The sequence below is a fragment of the Zea mays genome, chromosome 2, assembly GCF_902167145.1.
Source record: "Zea mays cultivar B73 chromosome 2, Zm-B73-REFERENCE-NAM-5.0, whole genome shotgun sequence".
NCBI lineage: Eukaryota > Viridiplantae > Streptophyta > Magnoliopsida > Poales > Poaceae > Zea > Zea mays.
The window spans coordinates 124,737,809-124,751,237 of record NC_050097.1 but is presented as its reverse complement, the minus strand read 5'-3'; the positions used below and the strand labels follow the sequence as shown (position 1 = coordinate 124,751,237).

At 50.0% G+C, this 13,429-nt stretch overlaps 1 protein-coding gene across 2 annotated transcripts in view; it reads left to right on the top strand.

Annotated features, from left to right (window-relative positions):
• Positions 1-6,157, top strand: part of LOC100277594 (uncharacterized) — a 45,598-nt gene extending 39,441 nt beyond the window's left edge. Inside the window, exon 7 of one of the 2 annotated variants that reach the window (XM_008669480.3) lies at positions 5,415-6,157. In XM_008669480.3, coding sequence (XP_008667702.1) covers positions 5,415-5,891 — 477 coding nt within the window. In that variant the 3' untranslated portion in view covers positions 5,892-6,157. The remainder of the gene's footprint in view (positions 1-5,414) is intronic. The other variant, NM_001151111.2, reaches the window with a different exon arrangement.
• Positions 6,158-13,429: the final 7,272 nt, after the last annotated feature.

The window sequence follows — 13,429 nt, the reverse complement described above, 5'->3', positions numbered from 1 at the left end:
TATCTCCCTTTTTGCCGATGATGTGGTTCTTTTCATACATCCAATGGTGGAGGATATTAATGTTGCTTTGGACATCCTTCAACTTTTCGGCGAGGTTTCTGGGCTCTATAATAACAATCAGAAATCTAATGTCTATCCCATCAGGTATTAGGAGGATGATCTCGAGGTTGTTAATCATTTTTGGCCTTGTCAGATAGCTGGTTTTTCTGGCAAATATCTTGGTTTGCCCCTCTCTCTTCATAAGTTGAAGAGGGAACAAGCTCATCCTATTGTGGACAAAATTGCTACTCAACTTCCTAGGTGGAAAGCTGATCTATTGATAAAAGCAGGAAGACGTGTGTTAGTGCAGTCTATTATTATAGGGATGTTAATTTACATTGCCATGGTTGTGGATTCGCCATCTTCAACTGTGAAGGACATTGATAGAATCAGAAAAGGGTTCCTTTGGCATGGTCGAAAAGAGGTTAGAGGAGGACATTGTCTTGTGGCTTGGGAACAAGTTTGTAGACCCCTTGAACTCAGAGGATTGGATATTTTCAGCATTAATGAACTGGGATGGGCTCTTAAAATGAGATGGGCTTGGCTGCAAAAAATTGAGCCATACCGTCCATGGGCCTCTCTACCGTTTCATGTTCCTAGAAAAAATCGAGAATTTTTAAAAGTGGCCATGCATTCTGAGGTCGGCAATGGGGCCTCTACCCTTTTTTGGAGTGATCGATGGATTGGAGGGCAGCGTGTAGCTGATGTTGCCCCTCGCCTTCTGGAGATTATCCTAGAAGAATGGTTAACAAGAGGGGAGGCAATCAGAGATAATCTATGGATAAATGAAATGACATACGTGGGAGATTGTCGGTTGGAGCCTTAGCAAATTTTCTTCACCTCTGGGACATTGTTGCACAGGTTGTGCTTCATCTGGATAAAGATGATGACAAGCATATTTTTCGTTTGGCTGCTAATGGCAAATACTCGGCTAAAGCGGCCTGAGGGTCTCTTTCCTGGATCTGTGCAATTTGAACCTTATGAGAGGATTTGGAAATCCCGGGCACCGCCAAAATGTCGTTTTTTCATGTGGTTGATTGCTCTTAAGAAGTGCTGGACGGCCGATAGACTCCAAAAACGAGGCCTTGATCACCCTGAAAGATGTCCTCTTTGTGATCAAGAGGGGGAGACAATTGATCATCTTCTTGTGGTTTGTGTCTTCTCCAGAGAATGTTGGTTCCTCATTCTTAAGCAATTTGGTCTCCAAATTTTGGCACCGCAACCAACCGCTCGTAGTTTCATGGCTTGGTGGGAAGAAGTCAGTGAAATTGTTAATGGTCCTCCCAGGGATGGTCTCAATTCTCTTCTACCCCGTTTGGATGCAGATATTGGTGCACAGAATTGGGAATCGGAATCAGCTTTCCAGAATTCTGTTGTTTGTTTGCTCATGGAATTGAGATTTCGAATCAGAGAGCCAATTCCGCGGTATTGGACTATAACTAGAAACTCTTCCAATTCAGAGTGTCATCCCTCTGTATTGCGTGGAATTAGACCACCCAATTCCAAACTCCAATACTGTGACATCCAAACAATAGAATTGGAATTGCATCTCATTTCAATACCATGGCTGATTTGGTATTGAAACCAATTCAATTCTATGCCCTTCAATACCGACATTCAAACGGAGCATTATTTTTTTGAGTGCTTGGGTGTTGTGGAATCATAGAAATAGATGTGTTTTTGACGGCCTCTCTCCTAGTATTGCTGCAGTTGTAACTCATGCCGGGGAGGAGCGTCGGATATGGGAGTTTTCTGGGGCTAAGGGGTTATCCTTCCTTGCAGCCCCCTCCCACAGGTGATTTAGTTCTCTTGTTGGTAGATGGATCATTTTGTGTATGTTAGATTCTGGTCGCCGTGAGGTGGTTCTTTGTACCTGGGTCTAGATGGACCTTGTATATTTCTTCTTATTAATATAATGCTACACAACTCTCCTGCGTGTTCGAGAAAAAAAAAATCAAGATGACGTGGCCACGTGGCCTACATGCTTTTCTTAGACGGGTCCTTTCTGTTCCTGCCCCTAGGGCCTGTTCTGCTGCAATCGGGGTCTGTTCCCCTGATGCTGTTGAGCTTGCTCCTTTCCAAACTGGTACCGCCGAAACTCCCGGTTATATTTTGTAACTATATTTAACACCTGAAAATACAACTGTTGGCATTCTTAGAGCATTTCCAAGAGAGTGCCTTATAATTATGCCCTTAATTTTAAAACATGTCTAATCTAGAGAAAATAGAGCCGAAACCAAACGGCAACCTCCAACAGTGTGCCCTTTAATTAATCTAATTAGTTGTTTTTGGCGCCAGCGTGAGTGTTTTGGCGCATGTTTGCTGGCGCGGACAACTATTTCCCATCATCTGGCATCTGCCGTATGCATCTGCGATAGGAATTGAATGTACACAATGGTATTTTAAATTTTTAATTGGTAGCACCAACTGAACCTGAACTGAAATATTATTATGGTTTGCAACATGAACCTTATTCAAGCGTGTTTCTCTGAAATTGTACAAATGATCCTTATTCCTTTTCTGAACCTTATTCTGTATGTGTTGCTTCCGATGTTCCATTATCTTAAATAACAATTCATACTCGCAACAATACAACCAATGACTTATTAGTTGCAGTAGGAAGAAAAAAGTAAACGAAAAAGCAGACCAACAGCATGTTTGGTTCTGCTGCACCTAACGATATCATTCAGTCAAGCACTACTTGCCACAGCTATTCATGCTATCAGATTATTCAGTTCAAGCTATCATTTGAAACCAATGGCATCCAGAGCTATTCAGGCTGCTGCATCATTCAGTCCGAATTCTTACCTACGGCGTTATATATATCCTCATATAGTATAGGCTGATAGGAGTAGCTAGGCCCTGGTCGGAGCACCAACGGAGTGGCCCGCTGCACCCCCTAGCTGAGCCAGTGCAGATCCTTCGCCCCGCGCCGAAGGGGATGAGCCCGAGGTCGCTGCCCTTGACATCCACATCCGCGTGTGAGATTCCCCACAGGTTCACCAGCAGTTGGGCGCCCTAGGGATGCGATAGCCGGCGACCTCCCACTCGTCAGCTGCGACCCGTGGTAGGGAGAAAGGCGTGGTCGGCTGCAGGTGGAAGGTCTCCTTGATGGCCGCATTCAGAAAGGTGAGCCACGGGAGGTCCAACTCCGAGACCAGCCTGCTGCGGCCGACCACGGCGTCGACGTTGAGTCGTTTGGTCGGCGGCGCTGGGTTGCAAGACGGAACATCCAGGTAGTTTAATGCGAGATAGGGCAGTCCGTTTGGGTGCAATACATTTGTGGCACTCTAGGAGGTGCCCTTTATTTTTTAAACAAAATTTAATGAATTAGGGCACTTGTTAGACTATGTGTGTGTGAGTGTGTGTGGGCCGGCACCACTGTTGGGCTGCCGGCCCATTAGGGTTAGGGTTTCCTGTGTCTATATATTGTAATCCTCCTCTATGCAATACAATCAACATTGAACACTTCACTATCCTACATGGTATCAGATTAGGGTTTCTTTCCTCTCTACACCACAGCCGCCAGCGGACGCAGAGCTCCCAGCCGCCACCCCCACCAGCCGTCGTCGCCCCCCGGGAGGCTCATCCCTTCCCTCCCGGGGGCGGCCACACCCCAGCCAGCGGCAGGGAGGAGGCGAACGCCGCCATCCAGCCCAGGCCCAGGCGCTGCTGCTCGCCGTGCGCGGGCGCGCGGCCTCCTGGCGGCTGCCCGGCGCGGCCCCCTCTGCTCCGACCGCCGCCGCCTCCTCTGCTCCACCCGCCGCCACCTCCTCTCTCTCCCAACCGGCTCTCTCTCCCCTGCTCTCATCCTCGCAGCAGCACCGGCGCGGAGGCACGGGCGCAGGCAGCCCCGACGTGACCCCTTGGCGGCGCGGGCTCTGGCGGTGCGCGGCCCCCCCGGTGGCTCGCGAGCGGGCATGGCCTCCGGCGGCTCGCGCGGGTGCTCCGGCGTGCAGGCCTGGCCTCTGGCCTAGGCCCCTTGCTTTGGGCGAGGCCAACAACTGCCAGGCGGGCGTGGCACGAGCGCGCGCCCCACCGGCGCGGGATCCGGCCATGGTGCGGTTGCGGAGCGCTCTGCCAGAGTGGGACGGGCGGCTCGACCCTCGTCCGCCCTCCAGCACCGCAGCCCTCCACCGTCGAGGCAGGCCGAGCTGTTCCCCGCCACAGCCCCTCCCTCTACTCCCAGCGCAGCGCCCTTCCTTCCCGATGTCAGCGCCCCCACGCGCGGCACCCCTCTCCTTTGTGTCGGCATCTTTGCCCGTGTAGTCCCTTGTCATCGCGCTAGCCACGCAGCGCCTCCCACTTCGAGCTTCTCCCGTCGCCGGTGCCGTCAACACCCTTTGCCAGGTCCGGCGCAGGCCCCTGCCCGGCTGGAACCGCCCTGTCGCCCTCCCCTTCCTCGCCTTCGTTGGATCCGTCGCTGCCGCGGCCTTCCCGGCCGGATCCACGTTGCTGCGTCTTTCTCGGCTCGATCCGCCGTCCCTTTGGCTGGATCGCGTCTCCCCGTCCGGATCCGTCGCTGTCGTGGCCTTCCCGGCCGGATCCGACATTCCCCTTCCTTTCTGCCGTGGGCGCGGACACCTTGACCAGCGCAGCCGCGTGCGCTGCTGTCGGTCTCCCTGGCGGGGCTCGTTGAGGCCCGGATGATCGAAGACGCAGAAAGGTCGGCCTGCTGGTGCCCTTTTGCTGTGTCGCCCTGCCGATCGTTGACGCTCGAACGTCGACCCCTCCCGAAGATCAGGCTTTTGCTGCGCGTCTTCCGACCGCGACCACCTCGACTTCGGCTACCTCGGCATCTAGGGGCTATTGTCTTCTTGGAGCACACAACGGTCTCTACTCCAGCCGCAACATTCGCATCATCACGACGCTGCGACTGCGGGGGGATTTCAACCCGTTGGCTCCTACCACGGCCTCTACTCCAGTCTCATCGTGTGTGGTGCCCCCGTTGCGACTGCGGGGGGATGTTAGACTATGTGTGTGTGAGTGTGTGTGGGCCGGCACCACTGTTGGGCTGCCGGCCCATTAGGGTTAGGGTTTCCTGTGTCTATATATTGTAATCCTCCTCTATGCAATACAATCAACATTGAACACTTCACTATCCTACAGCACTGTTGGAAGGCTTTTTTCTGTTTTAAGCCCAATAATTTAATTTGGGGCACTAATATAGGGCACTATTGGAGATGCTCTTATGTTTGAATATTTAAGCTGAGATTGTGCCGTTCTATTCTAAATAAAATTTTCTATTCTTGTCCTGCTATCGTTGCTACAGTGTACGTTGCCTCTCAGTTGTTAGGCTTTGAAAACAGTGATTGGATTTTATAAACCAGCGGCACATGCTATTACATGTTTCTGACATCCTGTGAAATGTTTAGGTACATATCGGAGCTACTGATAAGCCTATTTCAAAATTCTTCACCAAGAAATCGACTGCCTACGATCTATCAGGGAAGTATGAGAATATGTCACGGGAGCTTGCTCATGCTTACAAAGCAGCGAAAGTGGAATGCGATGGATCAGTAGAAAATCAAGGAGGGGACGGCAACCAACACCAGTCCCGAGAGAAGCAAACTACTAATTGTACTATAAAGGATGAACCTGTCACCTTGGAACCACAAGTTTTCGAGACACCGTGGAGCATCGAGCATGAAGATACTATGACTCTGGCTGGTGCCACTTTGGAAACACAACGTGATTTGGGATTCAAGAGAAAGATCGAGGACACTCAAGTCGAAGCTAGCATGAAACCCTCTCAGCTTACCAGGAAGGAAAAAGCTGTAAAAGCAGCTTCGGATGGGCAGGCATCGTTGCTTTCATATTTCGCAAGGAAGCAGGGTCGCTCGATGAAGTAGTTTGCGGTAGCCGTGCCATGTATTCCTGTGTAACTCAAACTTTACCAGTACCTGTCCTCCGTGTTCGGGACAAACTATTTCGGTTTTAATTTTGTTTTGGCTACCACTAAAATGAACCAGCTAGATTTCTGCGGTCATTAATTTTCTGCGGCCCAACTTAGCCGAGGCCAATGAAAAAAGAACTTTATTTCCGGTAGTCTGGTCCAATCACTGAATTAAGAACCTTGTTTTTGGTGGTTATGTTAAGCCGCTGAACATAAGGGTGACGATAACGATCTTGTTTTTGGCAACTTAAGTTAAGCCACCAAAAATAAGGTTTTTACTTTTTTGGCTTAACTAACCGACGCAAAATAATGCCCTCATGGGTCTAGGCCCTCTCTACGCTTGCTCGCTGTCGCGCCTGTGCCTTCCCGCTGCTAGGCTAACCTGCCACCTTTGTTGGCACCGTGTGTGGCTGTGTGCCCCTGTTGCCTAATGTTCCATGGTTGTTGGCCAACACCCATCGTTGCCCTTCTTGGTTGGTGCCTGGGCTGCGGGCTGCCCTCTTTTTGGCTAGCACCTAGCATGCTCTACCCTATCCAGCCAACGTACCTCACCTTGGTCGGTGACCTCCACTGTGGTGCCTCCCTGGCCTTCGCTCCTCCCCGGTCGACACCCTCCCTGGGCTAGCCGTCCATCCTTGGCTGACACCCCTTCATTCTAGCACCCATCCATGGTTGACACCCCAACCTGAGCCAGCAACCTAGTCTCTGTTACCCTGCTCCTCATATAGCGTTGCATACATAATGGTTTGGTAACAAGGGAATTGGAGGGGGTTGATGAAGAGGAAATTAGCTGTTATTCAATTCTCAGGATTGGTTTGGCAGCGAGTGGAGGAAATTTCCCTGGCACATTTGGGAGTCAAGGGAACTAAATACCCCTCTTGAGCAAAATACTTCAAAAAATTCAGAAAAAATCAAAGAAAAAGAGACATTTAGATAAATCAGAAACACAATGAAACATCACTAAAAATCCAAAAATCTGCACCACATATGATTCATGCAAAGTTTAATTTGTATACCATCTAATCTAATTCATCCACCATCACATCATATAAGGTCATCACCGTTCACACGTACAGATAGGCAATTGTTGTGGACTGAGAGCAGTGAGCCCAAGCACTCGAGAACTGGGTGACAAGTGGCACAATAAAACGGATGACTGAGAGCGCAAATGTCTTATCAAGCGTGTCCCGTCTAACTACATGACATGGGTATTTATAGGACAACCGGTGGACAATGGCCTAAAATACAGTCGTACCCTTGGTTACCAACTACATCCTAGGAATATGTTGTGCAACTGGGTAATTATAGTGTCATAACGTCTCGAGGTCAAGCACACCAAATACCTACCTAGTTGCTACAATGATACACTGGCCTAGTGAGGCAGCCCATAAAACATGGGCAACCTTATGGAGTTTATGCTTTCCTTAGGTCTTCATCTTCCCAGAGCCTTCGCACCCGACGCCCAAACGTCTTGGCTCCCCTCGCGTCTTCTATGCCGGCTCCCCCGCATGAGGGGGGGACTCATGCTCGGGGCATCCAACCCACCATGCATGAGACTTCGCTTGACTGTCACAACATGGGCTTCATCCTCGGCGAGCCCCCTTGAGACGTCTTCGTGTGGCTATCGCCAGCCATGGAGATCAAAGGCTTCACCAGTATCGTGCGTTCTCCAAGGTCTCTGATCACGCCTACTCCTATGCTCAGACACATTTACATTTAGTTTAAAGTCCTAGTCAACAAAGGTCGATCGAAGTCTGGTTCAACCTTCGCCCCAATAATAGCCCCTCGAGGGTGAGGCTCAGCCCGACGAGCCGATCCTGAAGTCCTTAATGAAGGGGACAAACGTTGCCCTCGATCATCTGTTGAGCCGCCTCGCGGGACTGATGGATTGTTAGAAATATGCCCTAGAGATAATAATAGAGATGAACATATTTCTTTGTACCCATGATATATATACACACATATTACATATATATTGCTTAATTGAATATCCATGAAAGGCACCTTGTATTGATTAGCAATTATGTGAATTGTTTGTGAGATTCTTTACTTGTATGGTTATTCTAAATGATGTCCCTAGTCAGAGTCAATGACTAGCATATGTATTAGTTAATGACTATATTTCACAAGTCATGGACATGGAGATGGTAAACTAATAATGTGGGCAGGCTGGACCGACCTAACGTGAGATATTGTAATATAGTTCTCTTTTTGCAACATGTATTGTAACACCCTAAATTTGGGGGTATAAAATTTCTTTCTAAGTATCTACCAAATTCAGGTGTTACTCTTCTCTCTCTCTAGTTTCTCTCTCTTTTTCTTTTTGGTAGAATTAGCTTAATTAGTGAGGGATTAATTATTTTATTTTGTCAAAACAATATGAGTCATGAAATGTTGCATCATGTTGAGCTCCAAATATTCTTTGAATTGTTGCACATGTTTGATTTAATTTGAAATTGAAACTTGGTTTGGATTTGAATTGAAAACCCTAGAGAAAATAAATAGAAAAGGCACTAGAAATTCCAGGAAAATGGAAAATCCCATTTTAGCCCAGGTCAGCCCAGCAGGCCCAGCCCCCGCGCGCGCCCGCGCCCGCGCCCGCACCCGAGCGCTCGCCCGCGCTGTCAGCCTATTCCGCCCGCACGCTCTCTTCCCCCCCCTCTCTCTCCCGCTGCCCGGTGGGCCAAGCCTGTCGGCGCCATTTTCTTCGAGCACGCGCACATCCTCTCTCGCTGGCCAGCGGACCCCACAAGTCAGACCCCCCGTCCCTAACCTCCCGCACGCGCACCCAAGCCGTGGACGCGCTCACGTCCGCGCGTTTCCCGACCACCTCCGCATGCCCTCGCCCCTTTAGAGCCTGCACCCCGCTCGCCCACTCCCCCTGCTCATTTGCGCCCTCAGCCGAGCTCCCTCGCCCCCTCTCTCGCCCTGCGCGCGCAACCAGGCAGCTCCGCCGCCGCTCACCGAAGCCCGCCGCCCGTTCCACGACCGCCGTTGAGCCCTCGCCGCGCCCATTGCCTTGGTAAGCTATGCCACATCACCAGCGGCTCGGGACACCCCTTGGTTTGTCCTTTCCCCCTCTGGTTCGCCTGGTCCGCGCTCACCGGTTCACTGCCGCAGCTCCGCCGCCATCGACCCGTGCCCTCACCATGCCCCGACCACTGTTCGTGCGTTCCTGAGACTTCCCTCAAGGTAACCGTCCTAGCCCCGCCCATATTTTTCCATGTCTCGCATTTACTTGCCTGTGATTGCTCGCTGGAGTATTCCCCGGTCCACCGAGGACTCCCCTCTGTCGTCCGGTCGCCTCAGTCCCATTCACACAAACACGACCCCGCCATAGTGTTCGCTAGGTCCTCCCCAACCTCTCCAGTTACCCGGACCGACCTCTCACGCCCTAGGAGTCCCAGTCTGCCTTGCCTCCGGCGACGGCGCCGCCATGCCTGCTGGGAGCACCGCCCATGGCTACCCAGCGAAGTTGAAGTCCCTCGGCGCACATCCTGTCCGCCCAACCCTAATCGGACGACCCAATTTCAATTAAGCTAGATCTGATCCCAACCGCCTGATCCAGATCGGACCGCTCTCCTCTCACTCTCTCTCACCCGCGCCCTGCAACTGGGACCGGCCGGTTAGGCCGTCTCGCCCCAGGCCGGTGGCAACCCTGGCCCGCTGGTCAGCTCGCACTCGCGTTCACGCGCGCGTCTGCTCGGCCAGATCTAATCTTTGCCGTTGCTCGCAGATCCGACGGCCGAGAATACCCCGTACCCCTTCGCGTGTGATTTTTGCTAAAGAGACCCTGAGTTCTCGGGTAATAGAACCCGCCGTCCTTAGACTTTACGCGCAGGCCCCTGAACTCTTATAAACAGACCCCTACACTTTTAAATAATTACAGAATTGGACCTATTTTTATATTTCAAACTTCAAAACTTGTTTATTTCATATCGTTTTCATATGAACTCCAAATTTAGTGATTCAAATTGCAAAATGTTCATAGGAATATTCTCTGTTCAAATAAATTATGTTCATTCACAGTCTGTACACTCTAATTTTGTGTCTAACTATAGGTTAGTGTATGTGTTGATTTATTCACTTAATAAAATAAATAAAAAGGAAACCCTAGTGGTAAATAGATGTTTAATATTGTGAAGATAATAATATGTGATGTATGAACTTATCTCTGGTTTAAATTTGATATCTCATTAAAATAAGTAGAGTTAGATTATGTAATCATGGACAACACTTAAAGAATAATCAACTACTAAATGAGATTAGTTCACCCTATAATTTAAACTCCCTTTTGAGTTTATACTTTTCCTTTTGAGATGTGTTCCATTGTTTGTACTTGATTGATGTGTTGTTCATTTGTCATTTACCAAATGTATTGAATGTATGAACGTTTTTATTTAGACAACGAGCAGCCCGTGGTTCCTGAGTGTGTTGCCAAAGATCTCCCTCAGCAAAAACCTAGAGAAGGCAAGTGTCCTCTGACCTATTATATCCTACTTACTCTATAATTCACTGTCCCGCATTACATTATTGAAACCTAAGGATTGACTAGTCTATATTTACTTATCCTTGTTTACCTTTTGGGTTAATCATGGTTAGCTTATGCTATTGCTTCAACTTAATCAATGAACATTATGTGAACATTTATGATACGATGATGTTATCTCGATGATGATATTGTGACATTTTAGGGGACTCAGGCCATTTTCCAGAGTACCTCTCTGTAAGGACCTATTCGTGGAGTGACCACCCGAGATAACAGTGCAACCATGAGGGTGGAATGGGACACCCTTAGCTGATTAATTAGATGAACCTAGGGGTGTAGTTGGCTTTGCCTGAGGGCCGTCAATGGGGGCCGGGGCATAGTGCCCGCTCTGCCAAGGGGGGTTGCAGAGGTTCATTCGATTTGGTTTTGTTAGTCACCCACATTGGGGAGGTGTACTGCGTTTGTACGACTGGCGAAATGTAACGAGGAGCTATGCACCAGGGGAGTCTTTATAAAGGCTACATAGTGTATCCCTGGCCATTCACCTCGGTAGTGAAGATCGGGTCTGTACAACCTAGGCTAGAAAGGGATCGCGACTCGTGGGTAAAGTGTGCAACCTCTGCAGAGTGTTAGAAACTAGTATATTAGCCGAGCTCACGGTTAAGAGCGGCCTTGGGATCCTCTTTGATTAGAAGATCTTTGGTTATTATTTTTATGATGATGGTTAATAATGATGGTTATAATTTTGATCTCTGGTATTTCCTCTTGGAGGAGGTACATTTGGGTAATAATTGGGTTATTACTAAAACTTGGCTTTACTAATAGTAATAAATACTTGACCAACTAAAAGCAACTACTGAACCTTAACTCAACATACACCTAGTCCACTTTAGCCAAACGAGACATTTGCTGAGTACGTTGATGTGTACTCACCCTTGCTTTACAAACCACGCCCACCCCAGGTTGTCCCCACTGTATTCAGTGCTCAGGAGGAGATGCTGGCAACATGGAGGACTTTGAGGTGTTCCAGGACTACGATGAGTTCTAGTTTTTCTTAGTGGCAAACCCCCAGTCAGCTGCCTGTGTAGGCCTTATCTACTACGTTTCATATTTACGCACTTTGATGATATTAATGACTATGCTATGTATTAGACTCAGTGGATGTCTTGGACATCTTATTGTAATAAAAGTATCTTTCCGCTATTTACTTTGAGCAATGTGTGATGATGTCCAATTATGTAATCGCTGTGTACGTGAGTTTCTGATCCTGGCACGTACATGCTTCGCATTCGGTTTGCCTTCCAAAACCGGGTGTGACATAAGTGGTATCAAAGTCTTGCTGACTGTAGGACCGCTAACCTACACTAGAATGGTCGCCCTAAGGACTATAGACCCCTACTCTTACCTTGATCTTTAGTGTCATTTCAAAAGTTGGTCATCTTGACCAATTCTATGTTATTACTCATCTTACAAAATTTTGTCTCACTTATATTTCTGTTTACTTGCTGGTCTTATAGTTCTATTCTCACTCTTGTGCTTATGATGTCTTTTGTAGATGGCTCATATTAGATGCACTGCACGTAAGTTGGTGATCCCCTTTTTGCCTTCTCGCCTAGCGGAGCGCCCTCTGCGTCGCACGGTGACAGGTCAGTCCAGCCACCTAGAGAGACTGCATCGTTGCCTGCACGAGGAGCAGGAGCACTGACGCCAGGAGCAGGAGCAATAGGACTCTTCCTCCTCGCCTCAGCAGGAGGTGGAGTCTGGGAGGCAGCCTTCCCCTGCACCTCAGCCAGAGATGCCCCCTGCACCACCACAAGGCATTCCGGCTGCTGGAGGAGACCCTGACGGAGACGACGACGACGCCAGTGGAAGTTCAAGCCACAGCACGGAGCTCCTGGAGGAGCAGGAGCCTAAGGGATGGATCGCTAGACCCATCACTCGCGACGCCACTCGCGGGTGCTACATCCACGATGCTCTCGACACCTTACTGCATCGGGCCTTTGACCGACACACTTGGTCTATCGAGTATCGTTGTGTAGTCTACCAGCATCGTCGCGGGTTATACCCGGACCAGTGGGAGGCTACTTGCTTGGTGCACCGTTCGTACAATGATCTCCGGGGTGTAGATGCCTTCTTAGAGCACTATTCTATCACCGAGAGGGATACTGGTGAGGCAGCCATGCAAGATGCAGCACGACGTGCACTTTCTCAGTATTGCTCGTTGTTTAGCGGGGTAGCTGACGGTCTCAACCTGAAGTACTACCCTCGTCATTCGATTGGCAGTGCTGGAGGTGTGATTGTCTCACCCGTTGGTGAGGGCAATCCTAGGCTGAACAACATGGTCAACCTGGCCACCATGCTCAACACCGAGCTGGACCACGCCCTTGACAAGTTGGGCAAGGTTCGGGCGGAGGTTGCGGAATTGAGTGCTGAGTGCGCAGCACACCACTATTTGGATGGTGGTTCTCCTGCCCCTGTCGGGATTCACCGCCCCGTGGTCGCTTCGATTATGGTATCCCTTATCGCGCTTGGCTACCGATCCCGCCCTGCACCCGACGCCCGACACGCCGCCAGGAACCCATCACCGAGCCGCCGCCGCGCCCAGCCCCGCGTCCGATCCCACGCTAGGACGCCACGCCGAAGCCGCCGCCAGCCGAGCCGCCCCACATCCGTTCGCCATCTTGAATTAAGGAGCTTCAATCAACTGTTTCTCTTCCCTCCCCGTTAATGGTGATAATGGCGACGTTAAAGCCATTGATGGTCGTCGTTCTTCCCTCCCCGGCGTCCTCTCATCTCCTCTTTCCCTCCCTATAAAATCCAGGACTCCCTTCCTCTCTTCCACCTCGAGCTCCCTCTCTCTCTCACGCGCTCCTCACTCTCTTGCTCGCCGTCGACCACGCCGCCGTAGCTCCGTCCGTGCAGCACCTCTGCCGCGCCCATTCCCTGCCGCCGAGACCGTAGAACCCTCCCTGTTCGTCAACCTTCATCCCTGCGCATGAGCAAGA